Genomic DNA, 16,463 nt, shown 5'->3' with positions numbered 1-16,463 from the left:
CAGAGGGCTGTGTGATTGGCGAGGGGCGGCAGAGGGGCTGTGTGATTGGCGAGGGGCGGCAGAGGGCTGTGTGATTGGCGAGGGGCGGCAGAGGGGCTGTGTGATTGGCGAGGGGCGGCAGAGGGCTGTGTGATTGGCGGGGGGCGGCAGAGGGCTGTGTGATTGGCGGGGGCGGCAGAGGGGCTCTGTGATTGGCGGGGTTGGCGGCAGAGGGGCTCTGTGATTGGCGGAGGGCGGCAGAGGGCTGTGTGATTGGCGGGGGGCGGCAGAGGGCTGTGTGATTGGGGGGGGCGGCAGAGGGCTGTGTGATTGGCGGAGGGCGGCAGAGGGCTGTGTGATTGGCGGGGGGCGGCAGAGGGCTGTGTGATTGGGGGGGGCGGCAGAGGGCTGTGTGATTGGCGGGGGGCGGCAGAGGGCTGTGTGATTGGCGGGGGCGGCAGAGAGGCTGTGTGATTGGCGGGGGATGGCAGAGGGCTGTGTGATTGGCGGGGGGCGGCAGAGGGCTGTGTGATTGGCGGGGGATGGCAGAGGGCTGTGTGATTGGCGGAGGGCGGCAGAGGGCTGTGTGATTGGGGGGGGCGGCAGAGGGGCTCTGTGATTGGCGGGGGCGGCAGAGGGCTGTGTGATTGGCGGGGGGCGGCAGAGGGGCTCTGTGATTGGCGGGGGGTGGCAGAGGGCTGTGTGATTGACGGGGGGCGGCAGAGGGCTGTGTGATTGGCGGAGGGCGACAGAGGGCTCTGTGATTGGCGGGGGGCGGCAGAGGGCTGTGTGATTGGCGGGGGCGGCAGAGAGGCTCTGTGATTGGCTTATAGGCAGTTTTAGGATTGGTAGCGCCAATACAATTGTTTTGAAGCGACGTCGCGTCGCCAGCACTATAAGTGCAGCCTAAGGCTTGTTATAAAGTAGGCGCTGGTGTGCGCACGGGCGTGCACCCGGCATTGCGTGTGCACGTGGCGTGCACGTTTAGTTGTTAGGGTGCAAGCGGGCCGTGGCTGACGTCACAGCGTTAGGCCGCGCTGTGATTGGTTCGCGGCGTGGCAGCAGCGCGAAAATACAATTTGTTTGCATTTTCCCTGGTCTGCCGCACCACCGCTCACAGCCGCGCGCGCGTCCCTCGTATAGAAACGTCTGGCTAACACAGCCAATTATAACTCACGCGCAGGCACTATATTACAGTATATGCCTAAGGAAGCAGACCTGCTATTTTCATTCTCGCCACCAGGAGGCAGTCTGACCTAAATAGCATACAGTCAGTGGCTGTTTACTCCGTTATTCACTTATTCAGCGAAACACGTATATTTATTTATTTATTTATAGAATGTGTTACCAGGAAGTAATACATTGAGAGTTACCGCGCGTTTTCACTTATGTCCTGGGCACAGAGTTATTTTTATAGCACCGCTAATGTACACAGCGCTGTACCAGTTGGGTCTTTTTTGAGTAGCAGATCATTACTTCCGCTCATCCCTTTTATTTCTCACTGGCTGCACCGTTTTATTCTGGGGAGTTATTGGTGTAAAGCCATTTTCCTGCCGCAGTGGCCCCGGCCGAGGGCACGTGTTGTACACTATGTGCTCTGTGTATTGCACGTGTTGTACACTATGTGCTCTGTGTATTGCACGTGTTGTACACTATGTGCTCTGTGTATTGCACGTGTTGTACACTATGTGCCCTGTGTATTGCACGTGTTGTACACTATGTGCCCTGTGTATTGCACGTGTTGTACACTATGTGCTCTGTGTATTGCACGTGTTGTACACTATGTGCTCTGTGTATTGCACGTGTTGTACACTATGTGCCCTGTGTATTGCACGTGTTGTACACTATGTGCTCTGTGTATTGCACGTGTTGTACACTATGTGCCCTGTGTATTGCACGTGTTGTACATTATGTGCTCTGTGTATTGCACGTGTTATACACTATGTGCTCTGTGTATTGCACGTGTTGTACACTATGTGCCCTGTGTATTGCACGTGTTGTACACTATGTGCCCTGTGTATTGCACGTGTTGTACACTATGTGCCCTGTGTATTGCACGTGTTGTACACTATGTGCCCTGTGTATTGCACGTGTTGTACACTATGTGCCCTGTGTATTGCACAGGCAGCTGCTCTGGCAGTGAAAGGGTTAAGTGGGTAGGTCATGTCTTAATTTAGGGCCCTTGTCAGTCTGCGTCCGCCTGTCTGCAGATGACATCACAACTCAGACGGCCTTGTCTGTGGATGACGTCACATTTCAGACGGCCTTGTCTACGGATGATGTCACAGCTCAGACGGCCTTGTCTGCGGATGACGTCACATTTCAGACGGCCTTGTCTACGGATGATGTCACAGCTCAGACGGCCTTGTCTACGGATGATGTCACAGCTCAGATGGCCTTGTCTACGGATGATGTCACAGCTCAGACGGCCTTGTCTGTGGATGACGTCACATTTCAGATGGCCTTGTCTACGGATGATGTCACAGCTCAGACGGCCTTGTCTGCGGATGACGTCACATTTCAGACGCTGCGAATGACGTCACAGTTCAGACACTGCGAATGACGTCACAGTTCAGACACTGCGGATGATGTCACAGCTCAGATACTGCGGATGACGTCACAGCTCAGACACTGTGGATGACGTCACAGTTCAGACACTGCGGATGATGTCACAGCTCAGACACTGTGGATGACGTCACAGTTCAGACACTGCGGATGATGTCACAGCTCAGACACTGTGGATGACGTCACAGTTCAGACACTGCGGATGATGTCACAGCTCAGAGACAACTAAAAAATCCCTTCTAATCTGTGAGGAATCAGAACAAATGTTACTTTTATTAACATGCGCTTCAAAAAAGGTTTTACTCACAGGACAACCCCCTCCCTCACCCCCTCACCCAATAATAATAATAGCCCTGTCTCCTCCTCCCCCCCCACCTAATAATAATAATAGCCCTGTCTCCTCCTCCCCCCCCTCACCCAATAATAATAATAATAGCCCTGTCTCCTCCCCCCCCCCCACCTAATAATAATAATAGCCGTCTCCTCCTCACCCCCATACCCAATAATAATAATAGCCCTGTCTCCTCCTTACCCCCCACCTAATAATAATAGCTGTGTCCTCCTCACCCCCCCCCCCCACCTAATAATAATCAGAATAATAGCCCTGTGTCTCCTCCTCACCCCCACCTAATAATAATCAGAATAATAGCCATGTGTCTCCTCCTTACCCCCCACCTAATAATAATAGCTGTCTCCTCCTCACCCCCCCCCACCTAATAATAATCAGAATAATAGCCATGTGTCTCCTCCTTACCCCCCACCTAATAATAATAGCTGTCTCCTCCTCACCCCCCCCCCCCCCACCTAATAATAATCAGAATAATAGCCATGTGTCTCCTCCTTACCCCCCACCTAATAATAATAGCTGTCTCCTCCTCACCCCCCCCCCCCACAAATAATCAGAATAATAGCCCTGTGTCTCCTCCTCACCCTCCCCCCCCCCCTAATAATAATCAGAATAATAGCCCTGTGTCTCCTCCTCACTTTATCAGCGATTTCTTCTGCTCTAACAGGAGTAAGATAATGTGGGAGAGACGGCGGAAGCCCCACGAGGAATACACCTGCTGTTTGCAGTGTCGTGTGTGTCACTAGTTTTGCAGGCGGAAGACTTTATTAAATGCTTCTCCGAGATACCGTTAGAAGAGCACACGACAGCCGCCCATTCCGTGGCCCCGGGCTCCTCCGCTGCTGCCACAACCCACGCGTGGAAATCAAATCTGCATCACTTTCCGGTTTGTTTCAATGAAAGGAGCGGCTCAGCGAGTACAGACACAGACTGGCACGGAGTGCGGAGCAGGGAGCCTGGTTTAATGCCCGGTGTCGGCTCCTTGTGACCTTGGGCAAGTCACTTTATCTCCCTGTGCCTCAGGCACCAAAATCATAGATTGTAAGCTCTGCGGGGCAGGGACTGTGTCTGCAAAATGTCTCTGTAAAGCTAGCAGCTGTAGAAGAGCATGCGATCATTATTATTACTTATCCGGTGCCCGTCTCGCCGTGCTCCCCAGGAGAGGGGCCACGCCCGCAGCAGACAGCGTGGGACAGGTGTGTGGCCGCTGCTGCGTGCAGATGTTTGCACACCTGGGGCTCAGCAGACAGATGTGCAGCTGTATACCTGGGCCACACCTGGGCCGGTACCAGGGCCGCAGAGAGAGGAGAACCTCGGCTGCAAGCCTGACGTTTCCAGAACCGGACCCAACAGTTTCTACTTTATACTCGGAGGCCGCAAGCTCCTGCACCGGCTCCCTCCTCACCCTGGGTAACCACACTCCTGAGGTTCCTGTGGCAGAGATGAGAGTGCAGACAAGGAGAAAACAAGCGCAGCATTGCAGCTTAAGGTAACGTCACCTCTTTGCTGGCGGTTCTGGCAACGAAGGGGTTACACTGTGATAAGAAACACAATAGCCGACTGTCCCATCTGCAGATACAACATAGGGATCGGCACAGCAAACATTGGGGGGGAGGAAACTCCGCGGAACCCACAGTCCGAGCCCCTGCACTTATTGCGTCACATTTTACTAATACATTGAACCACTTTGCTGTATTGTGGTCGGTCTTCCTGACAGAGAAGGGTTAACTGGTCTTCCTGACAGAGAAGGGTTAACAGGTCTTCCTGACAGAGAAGGGTTAACAGGTCTTCCTGACAGAGAAGGGTTAACAGGTCTTCCTGACAGAGAAGGGTTAACAGGTCTTCCTGACAGAGAAGGGTTAACAGGTCTTCCTGACAGAGAAGGGTTAACTGGTCTTCCTGACAGAGAAGGGTTAACAGGTCTTCCTGACAGAGAAGGGTTAACAGCTTCTGAGTCATGTTTCCCAAAGAATTCCAGGCAGCTCAGACCCAGCACAGAGCAAAGCAAAGCCCCCCCTCCCTCTCCCTTTACCCCCCTCCTCTCCCTTTACCCCCCCTCCCTCTTCCTTTACCCCCCCCTCCCTCTTCCTTTACCCCCCCCCTCCCTCTTCCTTTACCCCCCCTCCCTCTTCCTTTACCCCCCCTCCCTCTCCCCCCCTCCCTCTCCCCCTCTCCTTCTTCCTTTACCCCCTCACTCTCCCTTTACCCCCCTCCCTTCTTCCTTTACCCCCTCCCTTTTCCCTTCCCCTTCTTCTCTTCCTCTCTCCCCTCTTTTTCCTTTCTTCCTCTCCCCATCTTCTCCCTCCCCGCTGTCCCACCCCTTTTCCCTCTCCCCCCTCCCTCTCCCCATCACATTGAGTAGAGGAATGGAACTCAAGAGTCCAGGAAGAAAACTTACTGAGAAAAATCTCATATGTGCTAGTCTTTGGAGTGGGAAACCCCCTGAAGTCAGACTTTCCATGCTATATATGTCAACGCTGCTAAACGTGAACCCCTTACCGCCCAGGGGACTCCGCACCATACTTGTTGCATGTGAGATATATATATATATTAATATATATACCTGTGACATGGATGTCAGAGACGCACCTCGTCCCCCAATAAAACTGCAAAACAGTCCGTGACGTGGCTCCTCCCCCTTTAACACAGCCATGTTCTCTCGCTCACACATGATTTTACATATCTGTTGTAAGCCCGCGTTACCTTCTGTACGTCTCGCGTGCCTGGCCTTATTGGGATGTAACTGTTTATGTAATAGAGAGAGCGCTCTGTACTGTACCCCCCATTGTACCACACTGTTTGCTGTTGGACGGAGTCTCTCCCCTTCCAAGAAAGGCTGTAATTTCCCCAAATAAAGTGTAATCAGATCCTTGCGATGGCTGGGGTTTATTGTGTAATCTCTTTACTCCGTTTTCATTTAATTGTGCAATGCTGCTTCGCATCATATTAACATGCTATAGTAATGTGAAAGCGCTCACACATGTAACACCTTATATCCCATTTTCATTTCAGATGACGAAAGGAGGCAATACGACAGCACAACTGGCAAAGCCTACAAAACACACACAGATTGTGTCGCTGGTTAGAGGAGCCGTTTAGGGCGACAGACCCAACTGCAGCGATTCCAACGAGTCGGTGATCAGGGCTGAGTTAGAGCGCAGCGGTGAGAAACGGCTGTTTTTAAGGAAATCCTATTCGATAGCTTTCACATCGAGGTTTCTCCAAAAGTGGAAAACCGCACAAAATGCACCAAAAAAAAAAGGCAAACGAAATAAATGCATTTTGTATCCAAAAGACTTCAAGAGGAATCGCTGCCTTGCACTATTCCTCGCTCCGTGGGACTGTCCGGTCTGACGGGGGGAACGGGCACCAACACCCAGATAAGGGATACATTGGTGTTATCAGCGCGAAAGGGCAGCGCAATGGTCCGCGTGGGGGTTTAGCGAGTCTCCCCCTATGTATCATGGCAAAACGTGCGCAGCTCCGGGCAATGAAAACGTGCCCCACCCCACGTGCATCAAAGAATTGGATTTCGATGGAAAAAACCCCAATCTGCTGGTTCTTTGGTCCAGCTGGTGCAGTTTGACGGGAGAATGGCGCCACTTTTGCCTTGACGCGCAGATCCCAGAGACATACTTACATTTAAAGATCACAATAACTTTTCCGTCCTCGTGTAATTTTCGTGTCACAGAAGTATTTCTTTTCGGGGCTTGATGTGGAACCGTTTCCCGTGTCCTCTCCTGCGGTGTAGCCCCTCGCGGAAGACTGCGTGGGTCGCGCGTTCCAGAACACAGCGCCGCACGCTTCTTGAAATTGGGTTGTGTACCATCTGGAGCGAACTAGATTCTTTTCCTTGAACACGAGAAGTTTTCAAACCTCACCGGGCTGAAGTCTTATTAACGGGGCAGAGCAAAATATTCATTTAACGTTACAGTAATCTGGATTAGAAAGATGCAAATATTGTATAGCGCTGACAGTGTATGTAGCGCTGTAGATAGGATTTGTGCAGACACAGTCCCTGCCCGTAGAGCTTACAATCTATGTTTTTGGTGCCAAAAAGAGAAACAGTATCAAAGTCCTGGTGCAGACTGAGGCCACGTTCAGGGTGGCTGCTACGGACGCTTGCGTCCGTGCGCGCCTCCTCCGCGTGCTCCTGCAGCCCGTCGATCTGTGCCCAGGGTGCAGGAGTTGGGTCGCGGCAAAAGTGTCACGCAGCTGGTTCGCTGAACCAGCTCACGTGACGCGACTGCTGCCCCAAATATCATTTCGGGTTGTAGCGGCAAAATGTAGCAGCGTCAACGCTGCACTTTGCCGCCGGTGGTGTTTTCAGTTTGACCATTCCCACCGAACAACCCGAACTTGCGACGGACGTGCGCACGCCGCGTAGCAGCCACCCTGAACTCGGCCTCACTCATCAAAGCCCCAATGTTCCAACCGAGGGCACAGACACAGTATATAACACAAAAGATGGCGGCACAGCTAAAGTGCGAAAAAAGGATTGGTGAGACTTTACGCCATGGTTGTGTGCCTCCATCTTTTGTGCAATATGCGGCCTCTGTACACACGGAGCCTGCGAGGTACGCGCGGTCTCTGTACACACGGAGCCTGCGAGGTACGTGCGGCCTCTGTACACACGGAGCCTGCGAGGTACGCGCGGCCTCTGTACACACGGAGCCTGCGAGGTACGTTTGGCCCCTGTACACACGGAGCCTGCGAGGTACACGCGGCCTCTGTACACACGGAGCCTGCGAGGTACGTGCGGCCTCTGTACACACGGAGCCTGCGAGGTACACGCGGCCTCTGTACACACGGAGCCTGCGAGGGCGAGGTATGTGCGGCCTCTGTACACACGGAGCCTGCGAAGGTACGTGCGGCCTCTGTACACACGGAGCCTGCGAGGTACGTGCGGCCTCTGTACACACGGAGCCTGCGAGGTACGTGTGGCCTCTGTACACACGGAGCCTGCGAGGTACACGCGGCCTCTGTACACACGGAGCCTGCGAGGTACACGCGGCCTCTGTACACACGGAGCCTGCGAGGTACACGCGGCCTCTGTACACACGGAGCCTGCGAGGTACACGCGGCCTCTGTACACACGGAGCCTGCGAGGTACACGCGGCCCTCTGTACACACGGAGCCTGCGAGGTACGTGCGGCCTCTGTACACACGGAGCCTGCGAGGTACATGCGGCCTCTGTACACACGGAGCCTGCGAGGTACACGCGGCCTCTGTACACACGGAGCCTGCGAGGTACGTGCGGCCTCTGTACACACGGAGCCTGCGAGGTACGTGCGGCCTCTGTACACGCGGAGCCTGCGAGGTACACGCTGCCTCTGTACACACGGAGCCTGCGAGGTACACGCTGCCTCTGTACACACGGAGCCTGCGAGGTATATGCGTCCTCTGTACACACGGAGCCTGCGAGGTACACGCGGGCCTCTGTACACACGGCCTCTGTACACACGGAGCCTGCGAGGTACGTGCGGCCTCTGTACACGCGGAGCCTGCGAGGTACGCGCGGCCTCTGTACACGCGGAGCCTGCGAGGTACGCGCGGCCTCTGTACACGCGGAGCCTGCGAGGTACGCGCGGCCTCTGTACACGCGGAGCCTGCGAGGTACGCGCGGCCTCTGTACACGCGGAGCCTGCGAGGTACGCGCGGCCTCTGTACACACGGAGCCTGCGAGGTACGCCGCGGCCTCTGTACACACGGAGCCTGCGAGGTACGCGCGGCCCCTGTACACACGGAGCCTGCGAGGTACGCGCGGCCCCTGTACACACGGAGCCTGCGAGGTACGCGCGGGCCCCTGTACACACGGAGCCTGCGAGGTACGCGCGGCCTCTGTACACACGGAGCCTGCGAGGTACACGCGGCCTCTGTACACACGGAGCCTGCGAGGTACACGGGGGCCTCTGTACACACGGAGCATGCGAGGTACACGAGGCCTCTGTACACACGGAGCCTGCGAGGTACACGGGGCCTCTGTACACACGGAGCCTGCGAGGTACGCGCGGCCTCTGTACACACGGAGCCTGCGAGGGCCTCTGTACACACGGAGCCTGCGAGGGCCCTGCGAGGGCCTCTGTACACACGGAGCCTGCGAGGTACGCGCGGCCTCTGTACACACAGAGCCTGCGAAGTACATGCGGCCTCTGTACATTATGATGCGCCAATCTTCTAATGTGAGTGATTAGTTAACGATCATTAGCGGACGCCAAACCTTTTCGTTACCATGGAAACCATACAAACTTTAAGTACTATTTTTTTTTTTTTTTTTTTAATGCCACAAATTCTTTGAGATTTGACCCAAACATCCCTGGTCAGTATTTCACCGTGGGTCCCAAGAGATGGTTCTCCTTTTAACATTCAGCTGTGACATGGACACCAGTGTATGTTATTAGGGCTGCGTGCTGAACGGGACACCACTGGTCAGCGGGAGGTCAGAGGTCACACACAGCAGAGGCATTCGCCAGCCCGGGACATGGCACCAAGAAACCAGCATTCGCTTTTCATTAAAAATAAAAAGACAATAAATACAAAAAAAAAACCCGGACGCCCCCCTAATCCCGCGGGTTATCTCTGCTTATCCCGTCTCGCGTACTCATTTATTCTGCGCATGGAACGAGGGAGAAAAGGCAAGTGCATTTTATTGCATCTTAGTTCATATGATGGACATTGCACCATACATAAATAATTACGTTGTAAAAAGGACTCCGTATTTACAGGTATAATATATATTTTCCATATAATATATAAACATTTTATATTAAATCTAGGTCATGGTATTCGGGAGAGTATGTGTGTGACGGGTTTGCAGGATTAACCCCTCTGCCCCCCCAGTTCCCTGCATCAGACGGGGGTTTTATTAAGATGACACCTGGAAGAGGTATGTGTCCCGGTAATAAGACGTTGGTGTCCGCACCCCGGTGGCATGTCATGAACTCTTTCTGTGCCAAAGAGACCTGCACAGTGCCCACTGTGTATGCATGAAGGGGGGTGAACAGCAGCCACTGCCTACCTTCAAGCCAGCTTGCGGGGTGTAAGAACCCCAAGTGGAGGAGGTTCCCTTCCTGACCAGGAGGTGGGTGGGTGTCCATCAGTATGTGCAGAGCATGTGATGCCTCTATGCCGGCAGTGGTATCCTTCCCTGTGTATACACCTGTGCGCGCCTCGTCCTGCAGGTACCAACCACAGACCGGTCACTACCTGCCCAGCAAGACCTCCAGCCAGCAGGGACAGGAGGTGATGACCTGGCGGGAGTAGCAGGGACCCCAGCCCTTGGCGAAGCTGATCCGCACGCTGTGGGGGGTCGTAGGGTCCGTCCGCGTGTTCAGGGGCCGGGGGCGGGGGGTCCCGGGACGCGCGTCTTCTTATAGTCAAACACTTTGAGGGAGAACCCCGGCATGACCTTGCGCACGATGAGGGGGCGGCAGGCGGGCACGTCCAGCGTGGGCGAAGTTGACGAAGATGGGGTGCTCGCTGCGGTTGTATGCCCACACCCCGTCCGCCTCGTGACTCAGTACAATCCCCAGCCCGATCTTGCCCCGGGTTCTGGACGCCGCCTCGCTGCGGTTCTCCAGGCTCAGCTGGCCCAGGCAGAAGCCGCTGCCCTGAGGTAGGTCGTAGAAGATGCTGACGGAGGGCTGGCACACGGCGTAGAGACGCCCCACGCGCGTGCGGTGCTCCCAGTATGCCACGCTGCACCAGTGGCTCTGCTTACTGGAGTTGGGAGACGGGCTGGTGTCTACAGAGGCAGAGAGAGAAACTGTTTAGATTGTAAGCTCCTCGGACAAGAAACGGTATCACAAGGTGTCATTGTTTTGTCGCTGGCTTTGTATGGCGCGGCGGGACATGTTGGCGTTCTACGTGCACAATAGTAATAATGGTTATTGGACTCGATCATAAACCGTGTTTCAGGTTCTAGAGCAGGACAACTCCAGTCCTCAAGGGCCACCTACAGATCAGGTTTTCAGGATATCCCTGCTTCAGCACAGGTGGCTCAGTCAACGACTGAGCCACCTGTGATGAAGCAGGGATATCCTGATAACCTGACCTACTGGTGGCCCCTGAGGAATGGAGTTTGGCAGAGTAGTTATAGAGTCATGTTATGGTAACAAGGCAATGACACTGGGACAGATCTGTGGCCCATCGGGTCGGTCCCGTCCGCTGCAGAGACAAAGTGACAGAACAATACTCCGGCACATTCATTTCCTCGCTGTGAAAATTGGGTCAGTCCCCTCTGGAAATCTAGATCACTCATGAGGAAAGAGGGGGAAGCGGGGCAGGGGGGGGGAGAGAGGGGAAGCAGGGCGGGTGGGGGAGAGGGGGGGAAGCAGGGCGGGGTGGGGGAGAGGGGGGAAGCAGGGCGGGGGGGAAGCAGGGCGGGGGGGGCAGGGGGGAAGCAGGGGCGGGGGGGGAGAGGGGGGGCGGTGGGGGGGAGAGGGAGGCGGTGGGGGGGAGAGGGAGGCGGTGGGGGGGAGAGGGGGGACGCGGGGGGGAGGGAGAGGGGGGGAAGCAGGGGCGGGGGGAAGCAGGGCGGGGGGGGAGAGGGGGGAAGCAGGGCGGGGGGAAGCAGGGCGGGGGGGGAGAGGGGGGGAAGCAGGGCGGGGGGGGAGAGGGGGGAAGCAGGGCGGGGGGAAGCAGGGCGGGGGGGAGAGGGGGGGAAGCAGGGCGGGGGGGAGAGGGGGGGAAGCAGGGCGGGGGGGAGAGGGGGGAAGCAGGGCAGGGGGGAGAGGGGGGAATCAGGGCGGGGGGAGAGGAGAATCAGGGCGGGGGGGAGAGGAGAAGCAGGGCGAGGGGGAGAGGAGAAGCAGGGCAGGGGGGGAGAGGGGGAAGCAGGTCGGGGGGGGGGGAGAGGGGGAAGCAGGGCGGGGGGGAGAGAGGGGGAAGCAGGGCGGGGGGGAGAGGGGGAAGCAGGGCGGGGGGGGAGAGGGGGAAGCAGGGCGGGGGGGGGAGAGGGGGAAGCAGGGCGGGGGGGGGAGAGGGGGAAGCAGGGCGGGGGGGGGAGAGGGGGAAGCAGGGCGGGGGGGGGAGAGGGGGGAAGCAGGGCGGGGGGGAGGGGGGGAGAGGGGGAAGCAGGGCGGGGGGGGGAGAGGGGGAAGCAGGGCGGGGTGGGGGAGAGGAGAAGCAGGGCAGGGGGGGGGAGAGGGGGAAGCAGGTTGGGGGGGGAGAGGGGGGAAGCAGAGAGGGGGAAGCAGGGCGGGGGGGGGAGGGAGAGAGGGGGGAAGCAGGGCGGGGGGGAGGGAGAGAGGGGGGAAGCAGGGCGGGGGGGGAGGGAGAGAGGGGGAAGCAGGGCGGGGGGGAGGGAGAGAGGGGGGAAGCAGGGCGGGGGGGAGGTGAGAGAGGGGGAAGCAGGGCGGGGGGGAGGGGAGAGAGGGGGGAAGCAGGGCGGGGGGGAGGGAGAGAGGGGGAAGCAGGGCGGGGGGAGGGAGGGAGAGGGGGGAGGCAGGGTGAGGGGGGAGGCAGGGTTGTGGGGGGGGGGGGGGTGGGCGGAGAAATAAGCAGAAAACCCTGCAGAGCATACCAGAGCATGATTAGGGTTTCTGCAAAATGCCAGACCTCATAACCCTGCCCTGGGCCCCTCACACAGGAAGCTGCCTCAGCAGCCAGCGTCCTGCGTCCTGCGGGGCCAGTGAGAGCAAAGTAGGACAAGAGGAAGGGTCAGTGTGAGAGGAAACCCAGGGACTGGGGGAGCCCGAAACCTGCACAAACCTTCCCCTGCTGGGGATGGCTACACCATTACACCCCAGTCATGTTTAGATTTATTGCAGCAGAGCATCGCTCCATTAACCCAATCCCCGCAGGCTGTCGCTCCCTGGCCCCCTGTATGATGCATGTCGGGCGCCTGCACCTGAAGGATTCGGGGAGTCGGATACGAGCGGCAGAATCACAATCTCATGTAAAGCTGCAGTTCCACTTAACCAGCCACAAAAAAAAAACCTGATCTTCTTATTAACAACTTATCAGTGTAATTGGCTCCTTAGAAAAGATTCAAATCACCGTTAAAATAAAAGTTTCGCTTCTTATGAAGGAAAAGTGGTGCTATTCTAGCAGCTAACAATAATACATGGATGTCGTGTACTACAGGAAACACGCCACGGAAAGATATAGGAATTTGTTGGATTCGCCTGGAACATTTTTTTTGCCACAGAATTGCACTACTTTTGCTTAGTAAAATTGGACCCTATAAAAATATAAACACATCATCAATACAGAGAATTGCGCAGCACACGGATAAACCGACCAATAGTGATACAAACCCAGGTAAAACATACAAAATACCCATCAATACAGGCACACTGACAAAAATGCAAGCACAAAATACACAATTATTACAAAAAACATGCACACGGCAGACACACAAACATACACACACACATACACGCAACAGGTACACATGCACACACAGGCAGTCACACGTCACATGCACAGGCAGACACACTCACGCAATCACACACAACACACACATGCAGTCACACACGCACGCGCAGTCGCACACAGTCACACACACGCAGTAACACACACGCTCACCACACCCTGTGCAGAAGTTTGGGTTAGTAGCAGGATAAAAGCAGGATGTTTGGATGAGATCTCCCTGTCCTCAAATAAACATTCCACAGCCGAATTCCAAACACAGGCTCGGTAATGCGGCAGTGGGGTACAGTGCGGCAGTGGGGTACAGTGCGGCAGTGGGGTACAGTGCGGCAGTGGGGTACAGTGCGGCAGTGGGGTACAGTGCGGCAATGTGGCAGTGGGGGCAAATGTGGCAGTGGGGCAGTGCGCGGCAGTAGGACAGGGCGGCAGTAGGACAGGGCGGCAGTAGGACAGGGGCGGCAGTAGGACAGGGCGGCAGTAGGACAGGGCGGCAGTAAGACAGGGCGGCAGTAAGACAGGGCGGCAGTAGGACAGGGCGGCAGTAGGACAAGGCCGGCAGTAGGACAGGGCGGCAGTAAGACAGGTCGGCAGTAGGACAGGGCGGCAGTAAGACAGGGCGGCAGTAGGACAGGGCGGCAGTAGGACAGGGCGGCAGTAGGACAGGGCGGCAGTAGGACAGGGCGGCAGTGCGGCATTAGGACAGGGCGGCCGTAGGACAGGGCGGCAGTAGGACAGGGCGGCTGTAGGACAGGGCGGCAGTAAGGACAGCGCGGCAGTAGGACAGCGCGCGGCAGTAGGACAGGGCGGCAGTAAGACAGGGCGGCAGTAGGACAGCGCGGCAGTAGGGACAGGGCGGCAGTAGGACAGGGCGGCAGTAAGACAGGGCGGCAGTAAGACAGCGCGGCAGTAGGACAGGGCGGCAGTAGGACAGGGCGGCAGTAGGACAGCGCCGGCAGTAGGACAGGGCGGCAGTAAGACAGCGCGGCGCAGTAAGACAGCGCAGTAGGACAGGGCGGCAGTAGGACAGCGCGGCAGTAGGACAGCGCGGCAGTAGGACAGGGCGGCAGTAGGACAGGGCGGCAGTAGGACAGCGCGGCAGTAGGACAGCGCGGCAGTAGGACAGGGCGGCAGTAGGACAGGGCGGCAGTAGGACAGGGCGGCAGTAGGACAGGGCGGCAGTAGGACAGCGCGGCAGTAGGACAGCGCGGCAGTAGGACAGCGCGGCAGAAGGACAGCGCGGCAGTAGGACAGGGCGGCAGTAAGACAGCGCGGCAGTAGGACAGGGCGGCAGTAAGACAGGGCGGCAGTAGGACAGGGCGGCAGTAAGACAGGGCGGCAGTAGGACAGGGCGGCAGTAGGACAGCGCGGCAGTAGGACAGCGCGGCAGTAGGACAGCGCGGCAGAAGGACAGCGCGGCAGTAGGACAGGGCGGCAGTAAGACAGCGCGGCAGTAGGACAGGGCGGCAGTAGGACAGGGCGGCAGTAGGACAGGGCGGCAGTAGGACAGCGCGGCAGTAGGACAGCGCGGCAGTAGGACAGCGCGGCAGAAGGACAGCGCGGCAGTAAGACAGCGCGGCAGTAGGACAGGGCGGCAGTAGGACAGGGCGGCAGTAGGACAGGGCGGCAGTAGGACAGGGCGGCAGTAGGACAGCGCGGCAGTAGGACAGGGCGGCAGTAGGACAGCGCGGCAGTAGGACAGGGCGGCAGTAAGACAGGCGGCAGTAGGACAGGGCGGCAGTAGGACAGCGCGGCAGTAGGACAGGGCGGCAGTAAGACAGGGCGGCAGTAAGACAGGCGGCAGTAGACAGGGCGGCAGTAGGACAGGGCGGCAGTAGGACAGGGCGGCAGTAGGACAGGGCGGCAGTAAGACAGGCGGCAGTAGGACAGGTGGCAGTAGACAGCGCGGAAGTAAGACAGGGCGGCAGTAAGACAGGGCGGCAGTAAGGACAGGCGGCAGTAGACAGCGCAGTAGACAGGGCGGCAGTAAGACAGGGCGGCAGTAAGACAGGGCGGCAGTAGACAGGCGGCAGTAGGACAGGTGGCAGTAGGACAGGGCGGAAGTAAGACAGGGCGGCAGTAGGACAGGGCGGCAGTAGACAGGGCGGCAGTAAGACAGGGCGGCAGTAGGACAGGGCGCAGTAGGACAGCGGCGGCAGTAGGACAGGGCGGCAGTAAGACAGGGCGGCAGTAGACAGGGCGGCAGTAAGACAGGGCGGCAGTAAGACAGGGCGGCAGTAAGACAGGCGGCAGTAAGACAGGGCGGCAGTAAGACAGGGCGCAGTAGGACAGGGCGGCAGTAGGACAGGGCGGCAGTAGACAGGGCGGCAGTAAGACAGGCGGCAGTAGGACAGGGCAGTACACAGGGCGGCAGTAGGACAGGGCGGCAGTAGGACAGGGCGGCAGTAGACAGGGCGGCAGTAGGACAGGGCGGCAGTAAGACAGGGCGGCAGTAAGACAGGGCGGCAGTAGGACAGGGCGGCAGTAAGACAGGGCGGCAGTAGACAGGGCAGTAGACAGCGCAGTAAGACAGGCGGCAGTAGGACAGGCGGCAGTACGACAGGGCGGCAGTAGGACAGGGCGGCAGTAAGGACAGGGCGGCAGTAGGACAGGCAGGACAGTAAGACAGGGCGGCAGTAGACAGGCGGCAGTAAGACAGGGCGGCAGTAAGACAGGGCGGCAGTAGGACAGGGCGGCAGTAGACACAGGCGGCAGTAGGACAGGGCCAGGCAGTAGGACAGCGGCGGCAGTAGGACAGGGCGGCAGTAGACAGGGCGCAGTAGGACAGGGCGGCAGTAGACAGGCGCAGTGACAGCGCAGTAAGACAGGGCGGCAGTAGGACAGGGCGCGCAGTAAGCACAGGGCGGCAGTAAGACAGCGGCGCAGTAGAGACAGGGCGCAGTAGGACAGGGCGGCAGTAAGACAGGGCGGCCAGTAGGACAGGGCGGCAGTAAGACAGCGGCGGCAGTAGGACAGCGGCGGCAGTAGGACAGGGCGGCAGTAGGACAGGGCGGCAGTAGACAGGGCGGCAGTAGGACACAGGGCGGCAGTAGGACAGGGCGGCAGTAAGAGACAGGGCGGCAGTAGGACAGGCGGCAGTAGGACAGGGCGGCAGTAGACAGGCGCTAGACAGGGCGGCAGTAGGACAGGGCGGCAGTAAGGACAGGGCGGCAGTAGGACAGGGCGGCAGTAGGACAGCGGG

General features: G+C 57.8%; 2 protein-coding genes across 2 annotated transcripts in view; both read right to left on the bottom strand.

Annotated features, from left to right (window-relative positions):
* Positions 1-9,994, bottom strand: part of LOC142468808 (uncharacterized) — a 38,586-nt gene extending 28,592 nt beyond the window's left edge. Inside the window, exon 1 of the mRNA XM_075575387.1 lies at positions 9,909-9,994. The gene's annotated coding sequence lies outside the window, so the exon portion shown is untranslated. The remainder of the gene's footprint in view (positions 1-9,908) is intronic.
* The window catches only part of SMAD6 (SMAD family member 6), a 20,740-nt gene continuing 13,797 nt past the window's right edge, over positions 9,521-16,463 (bottom strand). The window contains 4 exon segments of the mRNA XM_075576257.1: positions 9,521-10,197; positions 10,199-10,247; positions 10,249-10,346; positions 10,348-10,659. Of these exon segments, the coding sequence (XP_075432372.1) occupies positions 10,093-10,197; positions 10,199-10,247; positions 10,249-10,346; positions 10,348-10,659 (564 nt within the window). The 3' untranslated portion in view covers positions 9,521-10,092.

Source organism: Ascaphus truei, chromosome 18, assembly GCF_040206685.1.
Source record: "Ascaphus truei isolate aAscTru1 chromosome 18, aAscTru1.hap1, whole genome shotgun sequence".
In the NCBI taxonomy this organism is placed as follows: domain Eukaryota; kingdom Metazoa; phylum Chordata; class Amphibia; order Anura; family Ascaphidae; genus Ascaphus; species Ascaphus truei.
Note: the sequence above shows the minus strand (reverse complement) of the source record. Positions and strands in the feature narration are given on the sequence as shown.